The sequence below is a fragment of the Sphaeramia orbicularis genome, chromosome 3 (assembly GCF_902148855.1).
Source record: "Sphaeramia orbicularis chromosome 3, fSphaOr1.1, whole genome shotgun sequence".
NCBI classification, from domain to species: Eukaryota; Metazoa; Chordata; class Actinopteri; order Kurtiformes; family Apogonidae; genus Sphaeramia; species Sphaeramia orbicularis.
Genome location: NC_043959.1, coordinates 19,638,772 through 19,664,653, shown reverse-complemented (window position 1 = coordinate 19,664,653; position 25,882 = coordinate 19,638,772). Strand labels below are relative to the sequence as shown.

The window sequence follows — 25,882 nt, the reverse complement described above, 5'->3', positions numbered from 1 at the left end:
CAATTAAATTATGAAAATATTTACATTTTACAAAAAAAGATGTGAATAACCTGAAAAAACAGAAATTTCATTTGAAAAATTTGTGCAATTTTAACAATATTATGCCTCGACTTATTATTGATACATGTACATTACACACAGTGTTACATAAACATTTGGTAACAGGCAGAATATTGTTACATTTTGGAGTTTGGAACTAAAATTTGAACAATTTCTACAATATTCCATCTCTTATTATTATTAACACAACTACAGATCACAGTGGATCCATAAATGCACAAAACATTTAGTAACAGGCAGAATATTGTTCAAATTGCACATTTCAGGTTGTTCATCTTTGTTTTTATTTATGTATTTATTTGCATTTTATTGTGAAAGAATAGTTTTGTAAATCTAAATATTTTCACAGTGTAATGTTATTTTGTTCGCTTAAATTTTTCCACATAATTTTTCACAAAGAACATTTGTAGTTGTCATTATTTATGGGTTATTGTGTTGTTATTTTTACAGTAGATCACATTGGTCTGTATGTGGAACCTGAACCAAAAGGATGTGGACAACCTGGACTGTTCAGGTTCGTTTTTGCACTTTCATCCCAGGAGCCGGAATGGAACTTTTGGTGGGCCAGATTTGGACCCCGGGCCGCATGTTTGACACCTGTGCCCTAAAAGATAGCACAAGGTTTCAAATATGTACATTTTTTAAGTGTTTGTGTTTGCTGTAGTTCCTGTGTTTGTCCACCAGGGGGCAGTAGACCCACAAACAGGTTCAACCCAGCCCCTGAAGAAGAACCGGTCCCGGTAGTTTGTGGTTTGTTTGTTTTTCTGCTTTCACTGCCGTTTATAGTCTTGTATCAGCGTTCCTGTCACTTCCTGCTCTCACCAGTTACACTTCTACTTTTTTATTATTATTATTCTGTTTTATGTCTCAGTTCGACTAGAGTCTGTTTTTTAAGGGTCGGAAACGGATCCGGGTCCAAAGTCCGGATCAGGCCGGGTGAACTATGGCAAAGGTGAGTCCTCCGGCTAAAACCTGCACCTTCTGCCGGACCAGGTGAGTCGGATCAGGGTCAGAACATGACTGGAACCACCGGGGAACCCTCTGGACCCTCCGGTACCGGGTCTGGACCGGGTCGGACCAACAGAACCACCGTGATCCGGATCATCTACCTGATAGCCGCCTTGGACATAACATGGATGTTTGTCCAGTTCTCTGTCACTCCTGTAAGTTACACAACAGACACAACACACACAACAGACACAACATACACACAACGGGCACACAATATAAACACAACAGACACAATATACACACAATGTACACACAACGGGCACACAACAGACGCACAACAGACACACAATATAAACACAACAGACACAATATACACACAACAGACGCACAACAGACACACAATATACACACAACAGACACACAATATACACACAACAGACACACAATGTACACACAACATACACACAACAGACACACTACATGCACACAACAGACACACAATATAAACACAACAGACACAATATACACACAATGTACACACAACGGGCACACAACAGACGCACAACAGACACACAATATAAACACAACAGACACAATATACACACAACAGACGCACAACAGACACACAATATACACACAACAGACACACAATATACACACAACAGACACACAATGTACACACAACATACACACAACAGACACACTACATGCACACAACAGACACACAATATACACACAACAGACACACAATATACACACAACAGACATACAACAGACACAACATACACACAACATGCACGCAATATACACAACAGACACACAACAGACACACAACATACACACAGTGGACACACAACATACACACAACAGACACACAACAGACACACAACAGAGACACAACAGACACACAATATACACACAACACACACACAATATGCACACAACATGCACACAACATACAAACACAAAACGGGTCCAAATGACACTGGTGTACACAGAAGTGGATCAGAACCATTCACATAATGAGTGGAAGTTCATCAGGAGTCACTTTAATTAAATAAAATGTTACTGTGGAACCGTTTGTGTTCCATTTACGCTGTTTGTCTGACACTGACATTATGATAACTGACAGAACTGAGTGTTTTCACCATTAATCCATTAATTATGTGAAAGATAAAATATCAGGAAATAGTCAAAGTATTTCCATTTTCAAATATTCACATACTATTTGTAACTCAGATCCGAATATTGGGACTTTTTCATCCTTAAAAATCCCTTCGGTTAGATCATGGATGTATTGATTCCTTGAACAGAACCTCTGGGAAATAAAGAATCATTTTACAAATTGTTCCAAAAGTGTTTAAACATTATCTGAATGTACATGTTCTAATTCACTACAGTAAAGTTCCATCAGTGACATTTTATTTTTATGATTTGTTGCTTTGGTTTTTAATTTAATTTAATTTACTTTAATTTTTTCCACACGTGTTTAAGTTTTATGAGTTTCAGAAGTTATGATAATTATGTATTGATAGGTTAACCAAATGGTTAATAGAGTAATCAGAAATAAATCATAAGAGCATAGCTAATTATTAGTTACAACCTTTAAGTCATTTTCTGTCTTTCTTAATTTATGAACAAATACATAAATTAAGATTCATGTCTGTTTTCATCTTGTGTCTTTAATGAATCATAAAATTATAAATAATATCCTTCAACTTTCTCTCAGGACCAAAATTACACCTTCAGTCTGAAATATTATTGTGGTGATTATTGATACTGACTGATGAAAATGTAAGTTCTGATGATAATTATGATGCTGATCATCAGGAATTATCAACAGTCTCAGGCATAAACTACACATGAATAACATGACCACTGCTGTGAAAGTTTAAACAATGATTTACCAAACAGTTTTTATGTCACTACTCATAAAATACAGACACATCTTTTCCCAAAAGTCTGCTCTCCCCAGCATAAAAACTACCACATCTACAACCTGTGGTTCCCCACAGATCACATACTAGTCTAATATAAGACTAATGTACAGCAGTTTAAAGTTGTGTCAGTTATCTTTGTGAGAGAAACAAAAATGTATGCAGCTGTTAATCCACATGTCCACCATGATCTAATATAAGACTATTATATCCTGTGTAGATCAATGTTCTTATTTCATATATCGGCCAGTTTATTGGTTATCAGCTAATATATCGGATATCGGCTTTTTTTTAGTTCCAAGTATCAGTATCAATTTTAAAAGTACTGTATTGATATTTTTAGGTATTTATTCAAATGCAGATATGGCGGAGGTTCATTTTTCTTTTTTGGTTTTCTTTATTGTTTCTATCGTATTTATTATTAACACTGTTTTATTAAATAATGGTTATTTGAAGCATCCTAAAAGCACTTTTTACTAGGCCTGTAACGGTACACGTACCGAACCGTTTCGGTACGCACCTGTTCGGTTTGGTACACAGCTGTACCGAAACGGCACAGTATGATGAGAAAAAGAAAAAGGAACGAAAGACGTCGTTCGATGTGGAACTTTAAATCCATGCAAATTTTACACGGACATATGGAAAGACGCACGCATTGACCCGAAATATGAAATAGCAGCTGATATAAGGTTAAAAAAAACAACAACAAATATGATGTGAACCTGGAAGGAAGAGACTGAAGACCCTCCACCATCAGTACAGTCCAGTTTGGATCAGTTCAGGTTCAGGTGAAAGACAACGAGGAAAGAAACGTTAATAAGACGGACGTTGTTTGGCCCCTAGGAACTACGGTAGTTCTAAAACACTTACACTAGCTCTGTCTGTCTGTCTGTCTGTCTGTCTGTCTATCACGCTCGCTGTAAAGTAGTGGAATGAATAGAACGTTGAAAGTATGTAAAGTTTCACTTTCGTTTCACAACAGCGTTTGTTACGTTAGTTATGGACCGCACCCCCAGGTATATAACTGCGCGCCCCCCCTACCCCCTGGCTCCGACAAAAAAAAAAATTCCCCGTGCACACAGGCACACACAAATACACACAGTGTCCTAAACAGTTTGTTCTCTGTCCTAAAATAAATAATTTGGTTCATTGTGTTGTCAAAGTTTCTCTTCAGTTTGTTTAAACAGAATACCAGTTTACCCTCTTCTTAATGTTGCACTTCATATGGAATTTTTATTATGTATTTTTTATTTATTTATTTATTTATTATTTATTTGTATTATTTATTATGTATTTGTTATTTTTATGCAGAATGTAAACTGACAGAACTGTAATTAGATTTTTGTTGTTTGTTCAAAACTACCTTTCAGGGAAAAGTGCAATACTAATGTTTAAAATACATTTAGTAATATTAATAATTGATTTTATTTTCTATTTGATTTGTAGCAGCGGAATTATATTATTCCTGTTTTTCTGTATTCTATTGTCTCCAAAAATTGGGGGAAAAATGTTTTAAAAAATTCATAAATGCATTAATAGACATTTTGAGGGGTTTTCTTTCTTCCCGTACCGAACTGAAAAAAAACGAACTGTGGCTTTGAAAACCGAAAACGTACTGAAATGAAAATTTTGTGTACCGTTACAGGCCTACTTTTTACTGTCTGAGAGGCAGATGTTACTTCCTTTGGAAACTAGGAGAATTAGAAAAATTGTGTGATAAAGCATTAGATCCTGTACTGATCAAATAAAAATATTTTAAATTTTGTACATATTTCTGGTGTGGTTCAATTCTTCCAGGAAATGATCTTTAAAAAAAAAAAGAAACAAACAGAAAATTGCTTTTTTTTAACAGTATCATGATATATCGTAATGTATCGTATCGTGGTCCTAGTATTGTGATTTGTATCATATCGCTAGATTCTTGCCAGTGCACACCCCTAATTATGATGTGCTGCCATTTGACGTCTCGTTCACTCTGTTTGAACAGTATTTGGCGAAGAAACTGGGCTTCGACACGCTGTGGTTCGGTTACCTTCAGACCATGGTGGGCGTGGCTCAGCTCATCGGCGGCCCCATGTTTGGACGGTAGGTCAGAGTTCACTGAATCGTGTCTCAGCTGCTGTTTAACGCCGTTACTAACCGTCCAGTGCATGTTTGTGTTTCCGGCAGGTTTGCGGATGTGTTCGGGGCGCGGGCAGCCTTATCGCTGGCGTGCGCCGCCACAGTTGTTTTCTTTGTTCTGCTGGCGATTGCAGAATATCCCATCATGCTGTTCATTCACAAACTGCCCACGGTCTTCATGCATGTCCTGCCTGGTAAACACTGACTGCACGTTGATGGGATGGGATGGAAATCCACGGTTTGGTCTAAATTTCAGAACTAGTTCAACAGCTTATGGTTCAAATTGAATGTCATTTGCAGCAAAACAAAAGTGTATTTCAAACTCAACACCATTCACTGTATTTTTCAGTGAAAATCTGGTGTTTTCTTATATCCTCCTGAGGCTCAGCAATGCATTTTTGTCCTCTGGAGGGGACAAGAGTTTCACAGCTTTACTTAGAAAAAACAAAAAGCTGTCCACTGCAAAGGACATTCCACAAAAAAATAAAATACAAATTGTATCTGAAAAACTGTTGCATTATCCTTTTTCCAATCAAGACAATTATTTAACGTAAAAAACCCAAAACATTTACTTTCCTTTTTCTCAGAAGGATATTGAATTCAGAATCAGAATCTCTTTACTGTCATTGTACAATTACAACAAAACTGAGGTAGAGCTCGTCAACTTGGAGCAGAAATTGTAGGTACAACAAAAGACAGTATAGAAGGCTCACTATTTACAATAGGAAAAATAAAGTAAAAAGATATGTAGATTTGGTAGTGCAAATATTTGACAGTAGTGCAAGTGCAAATGGAAAAGTGCAAATGACATGGGAATTTAAATACTGTAGATATGTAGATTTGGTAGTGCAAATATTTGACAGTAGTGGAAATGGAAAGGTGCAAATGACATGGGAATAAAATAATTTAGACGATTGTTAACAATATACAGGTATTGCACATGTTACAGGGGATGGGGAGGTTTAATGTTACTGCAGTGGACTACCAGTGTCCTTGTGGGTGTTCTGATGATATTTTGTTTGTTTATTGTGGTGATGGCTTTTGGGAAGAAGAATTCACTGATCATGTTGATGTTTCTAAAAACTCAGATTAAAGTTGAGGCTTATTATATCAGTTTATCATTGTTGTTCAGATTTTCTTCATTTTCTTCATTTTATTGATTGCATTGGTTGTTTTTGTTCATTTTGTTGCTTATTTTATTCTTTTTTACTTTATTTTAGCACAGTTTTTGCCTATTTTTTCACATTATTTTTTGTAGGTTTTTGTATTCATTTTTGTTCATTTTTTCTACTGTCATTGATCCAACTCCATGGGTTTTGCTGGTGAATCAATGTTTCAGTTTTTTTTATTCATTTTGTTCATTTTCTTTATTATTTTGTGCTTGTTTTTGTTCACTTTCTTGCCTGTTTTTTTTCCTATTTTTCTTCAGTTCAGTTCAGTCTGTGGCTTATTTTGCTCTTGTTGTTTATCATTTTTGTTGAAATTTTCATTTTATTGATCACATTGGTTGCAGTTTTTGCTTATTTTTTTCATATTTTTTTAAATTATTTTGTAGGTTTTTTGTATTCATTTTTTAAATTTTATCCAGTGTCATTGATCCAACTCCATAGGTTTTACTGGTGAATCAATGTTGTAGAAGATGATGGTGTTTCCACGGTAACTGTGGAGCCTCTGAACGTCCAAATGGGTCATATCTGATGACCATGAAAAGATGAATAAGTGTATTTTACACCAATTATTTACATGGATTAATAGGATTAGTGGATCAGAGGTTCTTAGTCATTTTAGATCAGTAGATGGTTTTGGTCTCCAGTGGTTGTTTGGGTGTTTATGGGTTAAACCTCATATGTTTTTGTCCTCTTATGTTTTTTTTTTCCTGCCTCAGCCTCTCAGATGGTCGTGACTGACCTTACGGAGCCTGAAAAGCGTGCAGATGCTTTGTCCAAACTGGGTCTGTGTTTCGGCGTGGGTATGATCGCCGGGTCCACGTTGGGAGGTCACCTGAACACACGTTACGGGTCAGTGTCAACGTGATAAGGTGAAGGTGGATGAAAGTGCAGATAGAGGCTTTTACAGCCTTCTAAAGAATGTAAAACATCATTTGTGTGAATGTAGACCAGGTTGTATTCAGGTTAACAGTGTAAAGATGGATGAACATGGGAATTACTGTACTTTCCGGGCTATAAGCCGCACCTGAATGTAAGACGCACCTGACTATAAGCTGCAGCTGACTTTAAGTGGCACCTGACTATAAGCCGCAGGTGTCCACAATGTGACATGAGATATTTACACAGAAAGATGGTAAATAGAAAGATTATTTAAATATTTATTTTCATACCTTCACTACTTTTTTCCAAACAGTGCCTGTAGCACGGCAGTAACACAGCTGGTTAAAAAACCCAGAAAAGTCATTGATCTCTATCTTCATCTTCCTTCTGCTCATTGAAACCACTGCAGTCGTCTTCTTCAGTGTCAGAGTTGAACAGCCTCAGAAAGGCTCCATCACACCTTCTCAGTCTCTCTTCCGTTGTCTCTTAATGGCACATGCGTGCAGCAGCTCTGTTTCCTTCTTAGACAGACACATCGATTGGTTTTAACATAAAAGCTGCATCATATGCATTTCTTCATGTGTTTTCCATGATGAGGGTTTGTCCATGACAGGCAAAGTGATTGTTAAGTTAAGCTTAAGACTTCTCTTCGCATCACCTCTTCCACCTGTCTGTCTCGCTTTTGTGCTTCCTGCTAGAGCGCCCCCTGGAGGCCGTTAGCCCGTTAAAGTCTATACTCGAGCTGCATCATTTTATCAGCCACAGGGTTCAAAACGAGAAAAAGTAGCGGCTTATAGTCCGGAAAGTACAGTATTCATGTTGAAATGAACTGGATTCTAACCCTCAGTGACCCCTCAGGCCATTTTTGTACTTTTATGTCATTCTTATTTGCTGATCATTATGTCTGTGTTGGAGCTTATGTAATGAATTTCTGCAAGAATGGTTTTGTTCTGACTTTTTTTTAATCTAATGTTAGTTACTTTTAAAGGTCTACTCAACATGAATGACACTTTTCACACCCTCTGCTATAAAATCCTTATTATATATTGGGTTTTTTTTCTGCTTTTTTCTGCATAAATCTCTTAAAGCACTTCAGTTCTACTCAAAACTACCAAATGGTCACTAAGTTTAAGGATTTCAACCCATTAAATTTCAGTTTTAATATGTGATGCTATGTTTTATTAGCCCTTAGGTGCCTGAGCGTCTGGACCCTCCACTCTTCCATAAATTGGTCAAAAGTAACATGTTAAAATTACTGTGTTTTTATGCCATTTTTGCCATTTATCATGTTAAAAATAATCATTTGTGTTATATTTTGGCCCACAAAAGTGGGATTTCATGTTTGAAATATTTTTTCTTTCTTTTTTTTTTTTTTTTTTTTACACTTATATCATCTTAAAATGTTTTTGTTTACAATATTTTGAAAATTTGAAAAGCAAAGTATATATTGTATAATATATAGTGTATAACCGCAATAGAATGATGTCAACTCAATGTAGAATGAATCAAAAGGTTCAGATTTAATTCCATTGTAAATGAATGTGGGTCATTTTGACCCACCTATTGGAGCTTGGGGTAGTAAAACAGAAACTACAATTACGTATAATCTATTAAAGGTAAGTTAAAAATTTAAATGGCACAATGTCAACAACATGTTTTTGAGGAATACTTGGAATGTGAAATAACAATACTTAGAAAACAATCTCACTGGGTCATTTTTGACCCACTTAAGCTTCTACTGGTTAATGAAACAACACAAAATATGAGATATTTTCCATTTAACATATGGTGATTAATATATTGATTTTATTGCATGAGTATGTGGTTTCAGTGTAGTGTTCTGTACTAAACAAAAACTACTAATGTAATTAAATCAGTCTTATTGATCATCTTTGACACGTCCAAGACTCTGATATTAAACAATACTACATTCCCCCACTATGTATTACAGGGTGGGGAAGCAAAATTTACAATATTTTGAGGCAGGGATTGAAAGACAGTGTATGACCAATTAGTTTATTGAAAGTCATGAGAATTTATTTGCCTCAAGAAAATGTACATAATAGAAAATGTTTTTATTCTATGTGTCCTCCTTCTTTCTCAATAACTGCCTTCACACGCTTCCTGAAACTTGCACAAGTGTTCCTCAAATATTCGGGTGACAACTTCTCCCATTCTTCTTTAATAGTATCTTCTGGACTTTCTCGTAATAGTTTTGCTCATAGTCATTCTCTTCTTTCCATTATAAACAGTCTTTATGGACACTCCAACTATTTTTGAAATCTCCTTTGGTGTGACGAGTGCATTCAGCAAATCACACACTCTTTGACGTTTGCTTTCCTGATTACTCATATGGGCAAAAGTTTCTGAAAAGGTATGGATAATAGTGTTAGGTATGATTATGACATCAATATATGTTTGGTTTCAAAACAATGGACGTAGTGCCTGCTGAGAAAAAACAACTAAATGTTCATTTTAAATTTTGCTTCCCCACCCTGTATATGGAAAATATCTCATATTCTGTTGTTTTTTGTAATTAAACTGACATTTAAAGGGTTAAAATGTTGAAACATATTGAACATTTGGTAGTTTTGAGCAGAGCTGAAGTGGTATAACAGATTTATGCAGAAAAAATATGGATATATGTGATGATTTTATAGCAGTTTTTATATACTCTCTGTACATTTTTGTCTGGAGGGTGGTAAATTAGACAAATCCACAATGGTTCAATATATTTATAGCTACTTAAAATAACCACATACTGCTTTTGGTCTGCCATTTGTCATGCAGGGAGAGGTTCACTGCATGTTTCGGAGCTGTTGGAAGTGCCGTCAGTTTAATGTTGGTCCTCAGGTTCATTCCAAAAACCACCAAAGTGCAACATCCAAGAACCAGCACAGACGGTAAAACTGACTCAGATCACTACAGTTATCGTATTATTTATTCTAACAGCAGAACTAATGATGCTTTACAGAAGAATCTAAAAATATTGAGGGTGTGTGTAGTACATGGTGCATTCTTCTCCATCTGTTTCTGTACAAAACTGATCATTTTCACTTATTAACATCATCTTTACTGTCATTTCCGTCTGGTTAGAGGTTTGTTTTCAGTGATGGATCCACCAGAGGACCATCGTTTCCATCCATTTAGGTTGAAATCAGTGTTAAGATGATGTGATAAATGTGAAGATGCACAAAAAAAGAACAAATCCTCTCAAATAGATTCAAACTAAAGTGAAGCCTAGTTAGAAAATGGAGGAAAGACTAAAAAGTATAGATATGTGTGTTCAAATGTAGGGAGTAAAAGACAAAAGCAGTAGAAAAATAAATATACTGCTCAAGTAAAGTACAGATACTTGAATACTTAGAAATGAAGTATAATTCAGAATAAAAATACTTGAATTAGGGAAACTGTCATGTGTTACAGTTATTCTGCAAGTATAATAAAAAGTGTCAGGAAACAAATTAGCAATACAACAAAATATATATATTTACAGTCGTGGAATAAATTATTAGACCACCCTTGTTTTCTTCAGTTTCTTGTTCATTTTAATGCCTGGTCCAACTAAAGGTACATTTGTTTGGACAAATATAATGATACCAACAAAAATAGCTCAGTAGTTTAATTTCAGAGCTGATATCTATCCATTTTCCATGTTTTCTTGATAATAACCAAAACCACTTCAGTTCTTCCATTATTGTACTGACAAAAACAGTGTTTTTAGGCATTCCATGTTTTCTTTTCTGTCTGTTTGAGTCGCTTGATACACACAGGAGTTAGTACTGGATTGCATAACCATTGTTTTTGATGACTTTTGATGGTTTAATAATTTTTTCTGTGACTGTAAATATATGAAGCTCTATATACACCGAGGTTGTTATTGTTAACAAAAACTAATAAAATGACGAAAACTAGAATTGAAAAAACATTTTCGTTAACTGAAATAAATAAAAACTAGGATTAAAAGAAAAAACAATAACAAACTGAAACTGTATTGTGTGCATACAAAACTAACTAAAATGTATAAAAATTCTGGATAAAATTCCCTTCGTTTTCGTTTTTGTCAATATCGGATTGATATGATATTGATTTATTTCACCCGAGCAAGTTTAGCTTGTGACACCATATGGCACGTCACAGTCCGTCAGTTGTCGTTTAGAGTCGTCTTCTCGTCCCCGCTCTACCTGGAACATGGAGACTAAAGTTGGGAGAAAGCAGCAGAGTCCTGTATGGGATTTATATGAATACAACGAGGAGGAAGAGAAAAGATACAAAAAAACTAAACTAAAACTAAGCATTTAGAAAAAAACAAAAACTAATAAAAACTAGCAAACCTGCTCTAAAAACGAACTAAAACTAACTGAATTAGAGAAAAAAAAGTCAAAACTAATTAAAACGAAACTATCATGAAAAATCTAAAACTATTATAACCTTGATATACACACACAAACATACATTTATATACATACACCAAATACACATATTAAAACACTCTATTAAACACATTTACAGCAGCAGTTTTTCAGTATATACTACACAAATATCAATATAATAATTAAAAGAAATATACATAATAAATGTGCAAAAACGATTGTTGTGTGTAATTATAATTATGTGGTAATAAGGTGGAAATCTAAATCCAGTCTCTTTAATATGATGTGAATTGCTTTTCCTTTAATACTTCAAACATTTCAGGAGTAAAACCAAAAGGTGTGGGTTAAACCACCTTATGTAACATGTGTGACTAATGCCATAAAGCGTCTGGTCTCTTATCAGATCATGTTTTGACAAATATCCTGATGTGAGGAGGGAATTTATCAACTGTTTAATGACTCATACATTAAACCTGTGTAGTTTTACCTGGTCTGAGAGAACCACAAATCTCTCTCTTATAAAAAGGCTGTCGGTGGGCGGGCCTTTTCTTTTCAATCACCAGCTCTGTGGAACAGTTTACGCCTCGATATCAGACGCACAGGTTCTGTAGAGGTATTTAAAGCAAAGCTATAGACCCACTTCTTTACTGTTGTTCTTAGTCTTTTGGTGTTACTCTGATCTTAACTTGTTCTTTTTCTTTTACTGGAATCATATTTATTTAGAACTATTTTTATTTGTCTTATTTTATCTTATTGAATCTGTTTTTACTGTGCTGTTGCTCTTTTGTTGTTGCTGTGTTGTAAAGCACTTGGATCAAAACCACTATATAAATGAAATATATTATTATTAATTTATTATTCTTGGGCCTTTAGATGACCTTACACTCAATAATATACTTCATATATTTTTAATTTTTACTCTGATGATGCTGAAATCAGATAGTAGATGTTTTAAATACAATGGTGATGAATTTGAAATAAGGTCCCAGACCCATAAATGTACACAACAGTGAATGTTATTATGCATTTTATTTGACTATTTGTGTTTTTTCTGCCGTTTAACCTGGGTGACCTTCTTAACTTTATCTTTTCTTCTCTCTGGATTCTCCACAGGTGAAAATAAAAACAAATCCATATTCAATATGGGTGAAATCACAAGGCTGCTGAAGTTTCCAGGCGTGGCTCCCACTTTCACTGTGAAAATTATTGCAGGTTTACCCTCAGGTGAGTCTGGAGAAGAGTAATGAACCAACATCTGACTGTCTTCTACATGTTCATATTTATGGATACAGATACACTGAAACCTCGCAGCACGAGTTTAATTTGTTCCATGACTGAGCTCTTTTTGCGATTTACAAATCAGTTTTCCCCATTAAAATGAAGTGAAATTGAATTAATCTGTTTCAACCCCCAAAAAAACACCCAAAAATCCTTTTTTTAAGGATTTTTAAATCAGAAAAAGTGGAGTTTGAAAGAAAATAACAAGTATAAAAACAAATAAACTGGATTTATTAACTTATTTGGAAGGAGGAGGAGGAGGTTACTCTCTGACTCTCCTTCAGTAAAACATCAGGTTGTTAAATTTCTGATGTTTCCTCTAATAAGTAAATGTAAATATTTTCATTATTTAATGTTATTTTTTGCACTAAAACAGGGAAAAGTTGGAGTTATTTATAGGCATAGTTTAATTTTTTTTTCACATTAAACTAAAAAAAAAAATGTAGTCTTTATTTCTAGGTTATTATTCTATTATTTTAATTGAGTTCATATTGGTCTGTATGTGGAACCTTTACAAATTCATCCCATGGGCCAGACTGGACCTTTTGGTGGGCTGGTTTTGGCCCATGGGCTGCATATTTGACACCCCTGCCATAAACCTTTTGTAAAGCATCAGTAACTGTAAAAGGGTTTAAATCAAATTTGGTTAAAAGTGTAATGTTGGGTGTAATTTCCAGAGTTGTCATTGTATGAAAGGTTGAAAAGACAGGTTTATTAAAACACAACTTAGATTAACATCCTAAAAGATAACTGTTGAAATCATTTACAAGACATCAAAGACAAGTTAGAACATGTTCTAGTTTCTAAAATACAGAGCATTTTGAAACAATAACATTTGTCTGAGAATGTTTTGGCTCTCCTTGGTGTTTTCCAGGTATTTTCCAGGTGATGTTCTCCATCATCGCACTGGAGTTCTTTAAGCTGCAGCCGGAGCAGAACGGGTACCTGATGGCTTACTTTGGAATCGTCCAAATGGTCAGTGATTATCATTTAAAACAGAATGAACACAGATGTTTTTAAGGCTGAGATGGTGTGAAATCCAACAGGGTGTGTCTGTGTCCAGGTCATTCAGGGAGGGGTGATCGGTCGACTCACCGCCAGGTTCTCTGAGAACTCTCTGCTCAATCTGTCCATTGCAGTCGCTGCTTTGGTTGGACTGGCTCAGGTATGTGCAGACGTCGATTCACTCACAACTCACCAGTCGATTTATAAAAGCTTGTCCATGTTTTTTATCCCACATGGGTACTTTTTCATCAGTTCATTAAGTTTGATGGTGTAGTAGTTTGGACTTCCACCTCACATCATCAAGACTTTTCTGTGTTGAATTTACCTGTTTTCTTCTTGCTGTGTGAATTTCCTCCAGTTTACTCTTTTTTTCCGTTAAAAAAAAATATTTCATACTGCTTAACCCTGTGGTAAGAGGCCCCTCATAACCACTGAGAGCCCATGATCTGCACAGCACTGTGGTAATTTCAAAAATATTTTTCAGACAATTTTCCATCGTTTGCAATGGTCTGATTTTCACGGCTGGGTCAGAATTTTAAAAATCTTGCATAACAATTTGAATTCTGACCAAATACATATTGTGAAAAATAATATGACCTTTTATAACATGAAGTGCAAAGTGTGTATAATACGCTCACCCAGATACCAGAGGGTTAATTCTATTATTGCTCTTTGCTGGGGTACTGATGAAGATCTGGAGTCGGTCCCTGAATGCCTTCAGTGCTTCACTGCTCCTAATGTGCGCTAATGCTAATGCTAAGTGCTGTGTGCTCTACAATTTCTTAGAAAATATCTGCATCAGACATTAAATGTACCAAATCTTACGTAATTTAATAAAATGAATCAGAAACAAATGACCAAAGTGCTGGTTATTAGCTCATGTTTTCAATATATATGATGGTGTGTTATTGTAGATGTCTGTGTAGGTTCTCATTTGCCCAGGTCATCATTCTTCTTGGTAGTTCTTCTCAGGCCAAGAAGTTTCTTGGATAAGAAGAAATGTTTTCAAAAGAGCTAAATCAGTCCAGTTGACCTGAGAAGAACTGCCAAGTATTCCACAAATATGTTGGTTTATGTACATTTATACAGTAGATTTATAAATGTTCCACTGATAGAACCTGTAAAGTGAATGTATTGTCATGTGCAGACACTGTTTTGAAGTAGATCAAGTAGATCTGAGACAAACATGCCCTTTGAATAAAACTCATTCTCTCATTAATTCTCAGAATTTCACATTTTGACCAAAGGCTGTATCTGTGAAACTACAACCAACTAGCACTTTGGACTGAAGTTTTCTTTATTAGTGACTCAAATTTGGTAAAGTTGAGTTACTTTTATTCTGGAAGCATTTTACTGGTAGACCAGTGTTATGGGTAAAATGTAGAGACCAAATGACCCTATGGGGATAATAAGGCTAGCTAACCATTTAACCACTTTTAACCTTTAATGGAGACATTTGGAACAGCCACGCCCAGATTAATATGATATTAAAGTGGTGATAATTCAAAGAAACAGTGCTTGGTTCAATGTCCACATTATAAATAACGCTCTGCAGTGACGAGTGGATGACATGTAGATATGGAGCCATGGACACCTGGTGCATGTGGTCAATGTTTAGTTCAGTAGAATATCATGTCAGTTTTGAGCTAAGCTAACTGGACCTACATGCTAACTAGCCGCCTGCTGCTAACTTTCTCATTGAAGTATAAAACCTTCACTCCACTAGTCATGTGTTGTGTGGATGTTTGCTTTTTTGACTTCTGTCCATTTGTTATCGATGAACCAACTGTCCTCTAATATAAACCCATGTTTTCTCCTGAATCGTCTGCAGGCCTACATGCAGAATGTGTTCCAGTTCTGCGTCACCGTGGTGCCCATGATGTTTTCGCTCAGTGTGTTTAATGTCATCACAGACAGCATCCTCACCAAGAGCGTCCCGTCCTCCGACACAGGTGAGCTCCATCAGCTGATCCACACGTAGATGATGAGCTCCGTCAATGCTCCTCAGTGTACTAGATGCTAATGCTAATGCTAATGCTGTGGGTATTATGGGTAAGTTTCTGCACATGGATAATAAAGTGAGTTAACCTTTAACCCCCAGAGACTAAAACAGGTTAAACACATCTACTGATCTAAAATGTAGCCTTGTCAATTTTTTACTGCATCATTTTTGTTTTTTATCAATACTTTTAGATTACATACTTTAGAATTATCTTGATCTTTTACAGCTGTGTTTATTTCTGTTCTTTCTACTGTAAAATATTCTTTCTACTTTGTTAAATTATATGAAAGCAGAGAAACACGAAGAAAAAGTTACTTTTCCAGCAAAGATATTGCTAACTGAATGTAAAAACAAGTGTGTCCATCCACTGTCATTGATCCAACTCCATGGGTTTTACTGGTGAATCAAAGTTGGAGAAGATGATGGTGTTTCCACGGTAACTACGGAGCCTCTGAACGTCCAAATGGGTCATATCTGATGACTATGAAAAGATGAATAACTTTATTTTACACCAATTATTTATATGTATTGATAGGATTAGTGGATCAACAGGTATTAAACAGTTGAGATCAGTAGATGGTAGATGGTTTGTGTCACCAGTGGCTGTTTGGGTCTTTATGGGTTAAAAAAGAAATGGCAGCATCAAACTGAAGAGAAAACAGTAATGAATGAATAGTGTCCAGTCATGTTCATGAGGAATCTGGGTTTTGTCCTTGAAGGTTTTGTGACTGAAAACCATGAATTAGCTCCTAATTTCACTCATTTCTCACTTTTCTAATTAAAATAATTTGTTTGTGTATTTATTTATTTCGAATTTGCATTAAAACCAATCAACAAAAGGATTATATAAAAGAAAGTCCAACATTGGAGAAGAAGCAGGATGAAGTTTAATTTATAATCTTCTGCCCCCTTAAAATAATTTCAATCCACTGGAACAGATTCATGTAGAAAGACCAGCAGAGGACCCTGTTCAGACCAGTTAACGTCTCTAATGGTTTGTTCCTGGTTCTGTTCTGTTTTCAGGGACAATGCTCGGCCTCTGTGCATCCGTTCAGTCTCTGCTTCGTACTGTCGGGCCGACCGTCGGCGGTTTCCTCTATGTCAACTTTGGCGTTTCCTCCATCGGGTTCATCCAGTTCGTGGTGAACGCTGCAGTGTTCATGTTCCTGCTGCTGCGTCCGCACAAGAAAACCAGCGAGGAAAAGAAATAAAATACAGCCATAATAAGAACCGATACAAAACACACACCAGTTCTACAGTCGTATATATTCACAGGACTTGGACGAGTTTACCAGAAGAGGCAAACTCATTAGCTGCACATTATGTATCACCAGCAACTTTGACAATAACAGCTTCATGTATTCACCCTGCAGCCTTAAGGCTCATTCATGTTCACTTTACGCACATAAATAGGTTTATTTGTTTCAAACAGTGTCTAGCACCGCTGCCTTCATACTTCTGTGCATCCAGTGCATTGGAATGAGCGCTTCTCAATCAATCCACTAGAAAGCACTGCTCTTAATTAACATGCTGGAAGGAATACCACAAAGAAGAGTAAAGCTTTTGGAGAAGAAGAAGAAAGTCACTATTAACAAACATGGCAGTGAAAGGAAGTTTTACTAATGTTGATATTGAGAAGGGTAGCTGTCATAAATATGTCAGTAGTTTTTCGCTAACTCACAGTCAGTCTTTGATACAGAAGAGGAGTAAGGCCACTGGAAAAAAGAAATAAAAAGGTCCAGTATATATTTTTTATTATTCTTATTATTTTTCTCAGAATTCTAGGTGTAGAATAATAATGTTATATCCTGCCTGTAAGCATATTAAGTGGAATTAAAGCCAAAATATTGCACAATCTTAATCAAAATCTGCAGACTAAATGTAAAGATGAATGACCATCATGGTGAAGTGACAAAAATCAATCCATGGTCTGAGTTTAAAGTCAGAATTCTGTGAAAAAAGTTTGACTTTTTCTCAGAATTCTGGCTTTAAACTCAGAATTCTGACTTTTTTCTCATAATACTAATTTTAAAAAAAAAATTAAAAAATACCTTTTTGTTTTCTTTTTTTTTTTTTTTTTCTTCCAGTGGCCGTACTCGTCTTCTGTACGTTGAAAAGTTCCTCTTTCTGGAACTTATTCTCCTAAAATTTTAACACTGCCCCCTATGGTTCCTGGTGGTACTGCTTCATATTCTCCTTCTGGGTTTGCATTCACAAGCTCCTAGAAAACGAACAGAATTACAGACGTAATAAATGCAGAGGACGGACAGAACGCTCCACCTGCATTCATCTGCATCTTTACTGTAGAGCATAAATGAGCCTTTAAAGCTCAGCTCACATCTGATTTTTCACATTATTTTGGAGCCACTTATCCATATAATCCATATTTTATCCATTTTATCATGATAAAATGTTCACTCTGTCTTAATGAACGGTCACAGCCTTATTTCTTTTCAATCTAAATGCTGATTCTTCATCCGAGGTTGAAGTTGAATAAACCAGACAGTTATTTTATGGTAGAATATGACAAAAACACTACAAATCTAGATGTAGAATAATGTTACATCCTGTCTGCTCAATATAAGAGTATTGAGTGGAATTAAAGCCAAAATATTGCACAATCTTAATCAAAACCTGCAGACTAAATGTAAAGATGAATGACCACCATGGTAAAGTGACAAAAATCAATCCATGGATGTAAAGATTTCTAGCAGAAGCTTGTATATGTGGCTTCAGTCACATAGTTAGCATTCCAGTTTGTCTGAAAACACCAAAACCTCCCATTAGGGTCCAAACAATCCAGAGGAACAGGTAGAACCCTTATAATGAGCCATTAGCTTTCATTTTTATAGCTTATGACATAAAATCTAATATCTCAGGCATCAGACAAACATCCATGTGATGTCATTAAGTCACAAAAACGATCATAGGAGGCATTTGGTGGTTATAATTCTGTTGGGTCTCTGTAAACTTGATTTGATTCTGATTTGAAGTGATAAAGCACTTTGTGACTCTGTCTGTGAAAAGTGCTCTATAAATAAAATTTACGTACTTATAACAGAACCACAGACTGAATAACTGCTTCTTTTAGGGCAGTAGGTTGTGGTTTTACTGTTGCCATTTTGCCTTTTAAAGCCAGAAGTGACCATATTTGGACAAAAAGGGGCGGAGCTGAGATAATGTGAAGTGTGAAGTCTTTGGCTCTTGGGTGGAACCAAAGGTCAGGGTTCACTTCCTGTTTTGCTGTTGTCTTTACTTTTGCTTTTTGTGGTGTTTCTCTCTTTAGTAAAACTGTAATCACATGTAGCTACATTTACTAAAATTATTTTATGATATCACGTATCACTGCTATTTGAATTAATACTGAGCTAATCTTATGTACAAATTATGCAAAATGTAAAATCATTACAACGCACTTTGATTTGTATTATTTTTCTCATTTTTCTATTTTAATGGTTTAATGCGTAAATGATAATTGAATGAAATGTGTTTAATTAAACTCAATATTTTGCTAAAACTACCTTCGCCCTGTTTTATTAAAAAAAAATTTGTTAATTCATGGCAAAATGGCAAAATTCACTACAGGTGTTTGATCTATGAATCCACCAATAAAGTTCTTGGTTCAGGTACAGTTGGTATTTAAACAGTCCTCCTCATCATGCTGTTCACATTTTGACATCATGAGACCAAGATGACACCTAATAATTCATAGAATAGAATAGAATAGAATGCCTTTATTGTCATTATACATATGTACAACGAAATTGTAAGTGACAACTCTCTGGTGATGCATAGTGCATCATCAACAGTACCTGCATAGTGCATCATCAACAGTACCTCGCCATTGCGAGGCTTCAAACAGGATGTTCTCAGACGGAAGTGGCCACTGAGCTCAGAGTGTCGCAGAGGGTCATCAGCAGGTTGTACCAGAGATACAGAGAGACTGGAAGAGTCACAGAAAGGTGCAGAAGTGGACGTCCTTTGGCCACATCCCACACTGATTACCGCTTCATTGTGAACAGTGCCCTGCGGAACCAGATGATGATGAATGCCACTCAACTCCAGGCAAATATAAGGGAGGCGAGAGGCACCCAAGTGTCATGTCAGAGTATTCAAAACCGTTTACATCAGCCTGGTCTGCATGCTAGAGGACCTGCAAAGGTACCTGAACACACCACCAGGCACAGGTGTCATCATTTTGCATGGGCCAGGGAGCCTTTACACTGGATGAGGGACCAGTGGGCCTCAGTGCTGTTCTGTGATGAAAGTCAACTCACGTTGAACAGAAATGATGGCCGCCAACAATGTTGGAGACGTCAAGGAGAGTGTTATGCATCAGCCACTACTGTCACCAGATGAGCTTTTGGTGGTGGTGGTGTTACAGCGTGGGCAGGTGTCTGTAGTCAATACAGAACTGCCCTACACTTTGTGAATGGTACAGTGACCAGCTCATACAACCTGAATAACATCATTAATCCAGTCATTGTGCCCCTGCATGAACAACACAGGCCGAGTTTCATCTTCATGGATGATAATGCTCCAGCTCATTGAGGTCGCATCATTAGGGAATGGCTGCTGGAGACTGGGGTACCACAAATGGAGTGGCCTGCACTTTCTCCAGACCTGAATCCCATAAAAAACCTATGGGATCAGCTGAGTCACCGTGTAGAGGCTTCTAACTGTGTACCCCAGAACCTCAAAGACCTGAGGACCACCCTTCGAGAAAAATGGGATGCCATGCGTCAGCAGACAATGAGTCATCTTGTGAACAGCATGAGACATTGTTGTCAAGCTGTAATTGATGCTCAAGGGCACACGGCAAGTTACTGAGACATTGACATTTTTTGTTGATGTATAACTACCACTGTTGTTAGCTTTGGTTTCAATAAATTGTTTGAGATGAGGAAATTACTATTGCATGCTTCTACTTAAATGACCTACTTTTATGATATAATACCACTGTAGTGTAAACTTTGTACATTTTCCATAAATTTCACCCAAAAGCCAAATATCCCTAAGTTTTTGTGAGTAGTATATATATATATATATATATATATATATATATATATATATATATATATATATGTATGTATGTATATGTATATATACTTTTTTTTTTTTTCTCCATTTTTTAAATTTATTTAGACAGAGACAATGCACAATATACATTAACCTTAAACAGAACAGATGTAGTGTGCCAGGTTGTTGCACTAGTGCTAATTTCCACCTGCAGTCCCTTGGCAGACTGATGTTATCATTAAAAAAAACAGACATTAATAAATGCTAAAACATACAAAAAGCACCAAAAAAATGCATTTCTGTAACTCCATCTATATAAAAAAATTCATTCGTATCCAATCATTTACTCTTATTCGTCCCACTGCAGTCTGTCACACACACTCTAAACATATACTGAAGGTTTTTCGTTAAGGGAATAGATGATTACAAAAGAAAATAAACAAAAAGTAACATTGAACAAGAATTTTACAATCAGTGCATCACTTGTTGCAGAATTTGCTTCACTGTGTCCAAACGACACAGAAATTAATTATGTAAAGTAAAATATGTCACTTCTCAAATCTCTAATAACCATGGTTCAGCTCTGTACAGACATGATGAATATAACATATGATGCAGAATATTAAAAAAAATACATAAATCCATCTTTCAGTCATTCTGATGGCCAGTCAGGTAAGTGTAGTACCACTCCAATCCAGCAGGTGGCGGTAAAACAAATCACTACCGCTTTAAAGCAGGTGAAAACGGGCAGAACAAAGGGAAACATCCCGCCAAAAGTTGACTGGATTTAGGCTAGTTAGCATCTTAGCATCGGTAAGTTAACTAAAGTTACTAGTTTAACTTCTGTTTAAAGTAATCCCGGTATGTACGTAACACTACTTTACATAGTTTTTATTAATGTAAATGAACACATAAAGTCATGAATGAACCGGAGTTTGTGTTTTTTGTCAACAGTGACGTGTAATAACTGCCTCCTGCACACACTGAAGTTTATTAAAGTTTATGGAAGTTCAAGGACAGAAACTGAAAAATAAATAAAGAAGGACAGAAACTGGACTACATTCATCCACTGAGGATTTAAAAGGACCAGGTAAGAGGTAGATTTGATTTATACACTGATATGTGTTATCTTTTATGTATATATATATATATATATATATATATATATATATATATATATACAGTACAGGCCAAAAGTTTGGACACACCTTCTCATTCTTTGCATTTTCTTTATTTTCATGACTATTTACATTGTAGATTCTCACTGAAGGCATCAAAACTATGAATGAACACATGTGGAATTATGTACTTACCAAAAAAGTGTGAAATAACTGAAAACATCTCTTATATTCTAGTTTCTTCAAAGTAGCCACCCTTAGCTCTGATGACTGCCTTGCACACCCTTGGCATTCTCTTGATGAGCATCAACAGGTAGTCACCTGAAATGGCTTTCACTTCATAGCTGTGCCTTGTCAGGGTTACTTAGTGGAATTTCTTGCCTTATTGATGGGGTTGGGACCATCAGTTGTGTTGTGCAGAAGTCAGGTTGATGCACAGCTGACAGCCCTACTGGACAACTGTTAGAATACATATTATGGCGAGAACCAATCAGCTAAGTAAAGACAAACGAGTGGCCATCATTACTTTAAGAAATGAAGGTCAGTCAGTCTAGAAAATTTCAAAAACTTGAATGTGTCCCCAAGTGCAGTCGCAAAAACCATCAAGCGCTACAACGAAACTGGCTCATATGAGGACCGCCCCAGGAAAGGAAGACCAAGAGTCACCTCTGATGCTGAAGATAAGTTCATCTGAGTCACCAGCCTCAGAAATCGCAAATTAACAGCAGCTCAGATTAGAGACCAGATGAATATCACACAGAGCTCTAGCAGCAGACACATCTCTACAACAACTGTTAAGAGGAGACTGCGTGAATCAGGCCTTCATGGTCAAACAGCTGCTAGGAAACCACTGCTCAGGAGAGGCAACAAACAGAAGAGATTTATTTGGGCCAAGAAACACAAGGAATGGACATTAGACCAGTGGAAATCTGTGCTTTGGTCTGATGAGTCCAAATTTCAGATCTTTGGATCCAACCGCCGTGTCTTTGTGTGACGCAGAACAGGTGAACGGATGGATGCTACATGCCTGGTTCCCACCGTGAAGCATGGAGGGGGAGGTGTGATGGTGTGGGGGTGCTTTGCTGGTGACGCTGTTGGGGATTTATTCAAGATTGAAGGCAACCTGAATCATCATGGCTACCACAGCATCCTGAAGTGACATGCCATTCCATCCAGTTTGTGTTTAGTTGGACCATCATTTATTTTTCAACAGGACAATGACCCCAAACACACCTCCAGGCTGTGTGAGGGATATTTGACCAAGAAGGAGAGTGATGGAGTGCTGCACCAGATGACCTGGCCTCCACAGTCACCGGACCTGAACCCAACCGAGATGGTTTGGGGTGAGCTGGACCGCAGAGTGAAGGCAAAAGGGCCAACAAGTGCTAAGCATCTGTGGGAACTTCTTCAAGACTGTTAGGAAACCATTTCAGGTGACTACCTCTGGAAGCTCATCAAGAGAATGCCAAGAGTGTGCAAAACAGTCATCAGAGCTAAGGGTGGCTACTTTGAAGAAACTAGAATATAAGAGATGTTTTTAGTTATTTCACACTTTTTTGGTAAGTACATAATTCCACATGTGTTCATTCATAGTTTTGATGCCTTCAGTGAGAATCTACAATGTAAATAGTCATGAAAATAAAGAAAATGCAAAGAATGAGAAGGTGTGTCCAAACTTTTGGCCTGTACTGTGTGTGTATATATATATATATATATATATATATATATATATATATATATATATATATATATATATGTGTGTGTGTGTGTGTGTGTGTGTGTGTGTGTGTGTGTGTGTATTTGTAAAGGAGTTGTTAGTTTAATGGACAGTAGCTTAAGTCTGTCATAATAGATGAAATAATCCTGTGTTTAATGACTGAATCTGATGAATTTAACACTGTGGTTCATAAACTTTTTACAGTGGAGTAGCCCCTGAAATATACTTTTTTTTTTTAGCCCACTACCCCCAATTCTCACTTCAGCATTTTTTTATTGAAAAAAATCTATCAAAATTTGTTCCTGTGTCCCAGGTATAAATAATGAGTATTAGTCATATTATAGTATAAAGTATAGATACGCTTAGACTAGGAAGAATATTACTGTTATTAATTATTTAAGGAGAAGGGGTGGGAGTTTATAGGTTATGCTTCTTTTCACTCCTTTTTGAATATCTATTATATGTCTAATGTTTAAGTGTTTTATTTATTTTTCTCTGTTTTGACATTCATATTGGAAATAAACACATCAATCAATCAAAAAACTTTGTAAACAAAAACATATATTTAATTTTAATATATTAAAAAAAACAAATCTCTATAAGCAAATTCTGTGTGCAAAATGGAAACTTAAAGGTGTCCTCTTTCATTGATAAGAAAAACAAATAAATAGGTCATTAATTTATAAATTTACTTTCCATCAACAAAAAATAACTCAATTACTCAAATAAACTCATCTTGAATAATATAAAATACAAATGTTCTTAAAATGTTACCAAAGCTTAAACAAGATGACTGACACTAAAACTACAGCTGTCAATTTTAATATATGAATGAATTTATTCTGTTTTCAGCATTAATTCTACTTATTTATTTTGTATTCAGTACATGATTTATTTAATGTATTTTTCCCAAAAAATTGCAAGTACCACCCTGGGCTTCTTCCAAGTACCCCTGGGGGTATGTGTACCCCCATTTGGGAAAGACTGATCTAACAGAGTCTATGAGTTGTGTACTGGTCCAGTATGAGGTGTACTGGTCCAGTATGTGGTGTACTGGTCCAGTATGTGTCCATCAGGGTTTAGTCCATCTGGGTACAGGTTCAGTGTTGATGTTTGTCTGAAACAGTGTCTACAGTAATGGTGTTCTATAAAACTGAATATCATCTTTATTTGTTTTCCTATTCAGTTTTCTTATTTTTGCTGTTTCCAGTCTGTGCAGACAGCAGCTGTATTAAATATAAATGAAAGGAAACTAAGTAATTTGGGCCAAATTGTGACCCATAAACTGTCTCATATTTCATATATTTTGCTTGTGTTTTTTCACTGATGGTAGATATTTTTCTGTGGTGTTTTTGTTCAGTGTTTTTTTCTAATTTTGTAAGTTTGGGATGAAGTGCTGAGGGATAAGAACTAGTTTTATATTTATAAAGAAGATTTCTTTGTTAAGTTGATAAATAACAGCAGAAACCAAACCAAAAAAACCCTCAAAGTAGCATTGATCAAAATGTCATTGAAAATGCCATATCAGTGAAGAATTTAGCAATTGGTTCATCACTTGTAGCAGAATTTGTTTTGCTGTGTCAAAACTATGCATACATGCCAATAATAATGTGAAATATGTCAGTTCTGTGTTTAAGTGATTCTCTAATAATCTCTGTTGCAGACATGCACTATATAAATGACACATTGTCTTTACGGCGTGAGTTCAGAACGTCTAGTCACGATTCAATAAACACTAAAATAGAACAGCATCAGAAAAAGTAATGGATTACAGAATAGTTTTTTTGTCTTAAATATAACAGCAGCATCATGTGTTAATGAGTGTTCATGTCAGTTACAGATTCATTTCACAGCGTAGAGTAATGCGTCAGGTGATGTAGAGAAGGAGGGGTGGGGTGGGGTGTAAGGTGTAATATCACTAAATGCCACTAGGGGCGGCGTTAAAAAAAAAAGTTAAAAAAAAAAAAAAAAAAGGCCTGGCTCACATAGACTTACACTGAACTTCTGTCTCTAATTATTTTTACCAGGTGTTATTCCAGTGCTATTTGCTTTATTTAGACCCTCTGATAGACAGTCTGGTCCATCTTTGAGATATTGATCAATTAATAATGTGTCAGGCTTTGATTGACAGATCATTCATCTACTGACTCTTTCTGTTCAATTAATAAAGTACATTCAGCTCAACTGTAGTCGTAGTTAACAGATTATACAAACACTGTAAACTTGCTTTGTTATGCAGTTCGTGATTAGGTT

General features: G+C 36.0%; 1 protein-coding gene across 2 annotated transcripts; it reads left to right on the top strand.

The window, feature by feature from the left end:
- The first annotated feature begins 791 nt into the window (after positions 1-791).
- Positions 792-17,494, top strand: slc67a1 (solute carrier family 67 member 1). Of its 2 annotated transcripts, XM_030130698.1 has the most exons (11): positions 792-810; positions 932-1,223; positions 4,936-5,033; positions 5,118-5,263; positions 6,955-7,087; positions 9,908-10,020; positions 12,604-12,714; positions 13,643-13,743; positions 13,832-13,933; positions 15,605-15,725; positions 16,799-17,494. In XM_030130698.1, exons 2-11 carry the CDS (start codon positions 1,077-1,079, stop codon positions 16,984-16,986), a joined length of 1,260 nt encoding a protein of 419 aa, XP_029986558.1. In that variant the 5' UTR covers positions 792-810; positions 932-1,076; the 3' UTR covers positions 16,987-17,494. The 2 variants fall into 2 exon arrangements, with proteins under 2 accessions (XP_029986558.1, XP_029986551.1); XM_030130691.1 differs by lacking the exon at positions 792-810 and having other exon boundaries at positions 820-1,223.
- Positions 17,495-25,882: the final 8,388 nt, after the last annotated feature.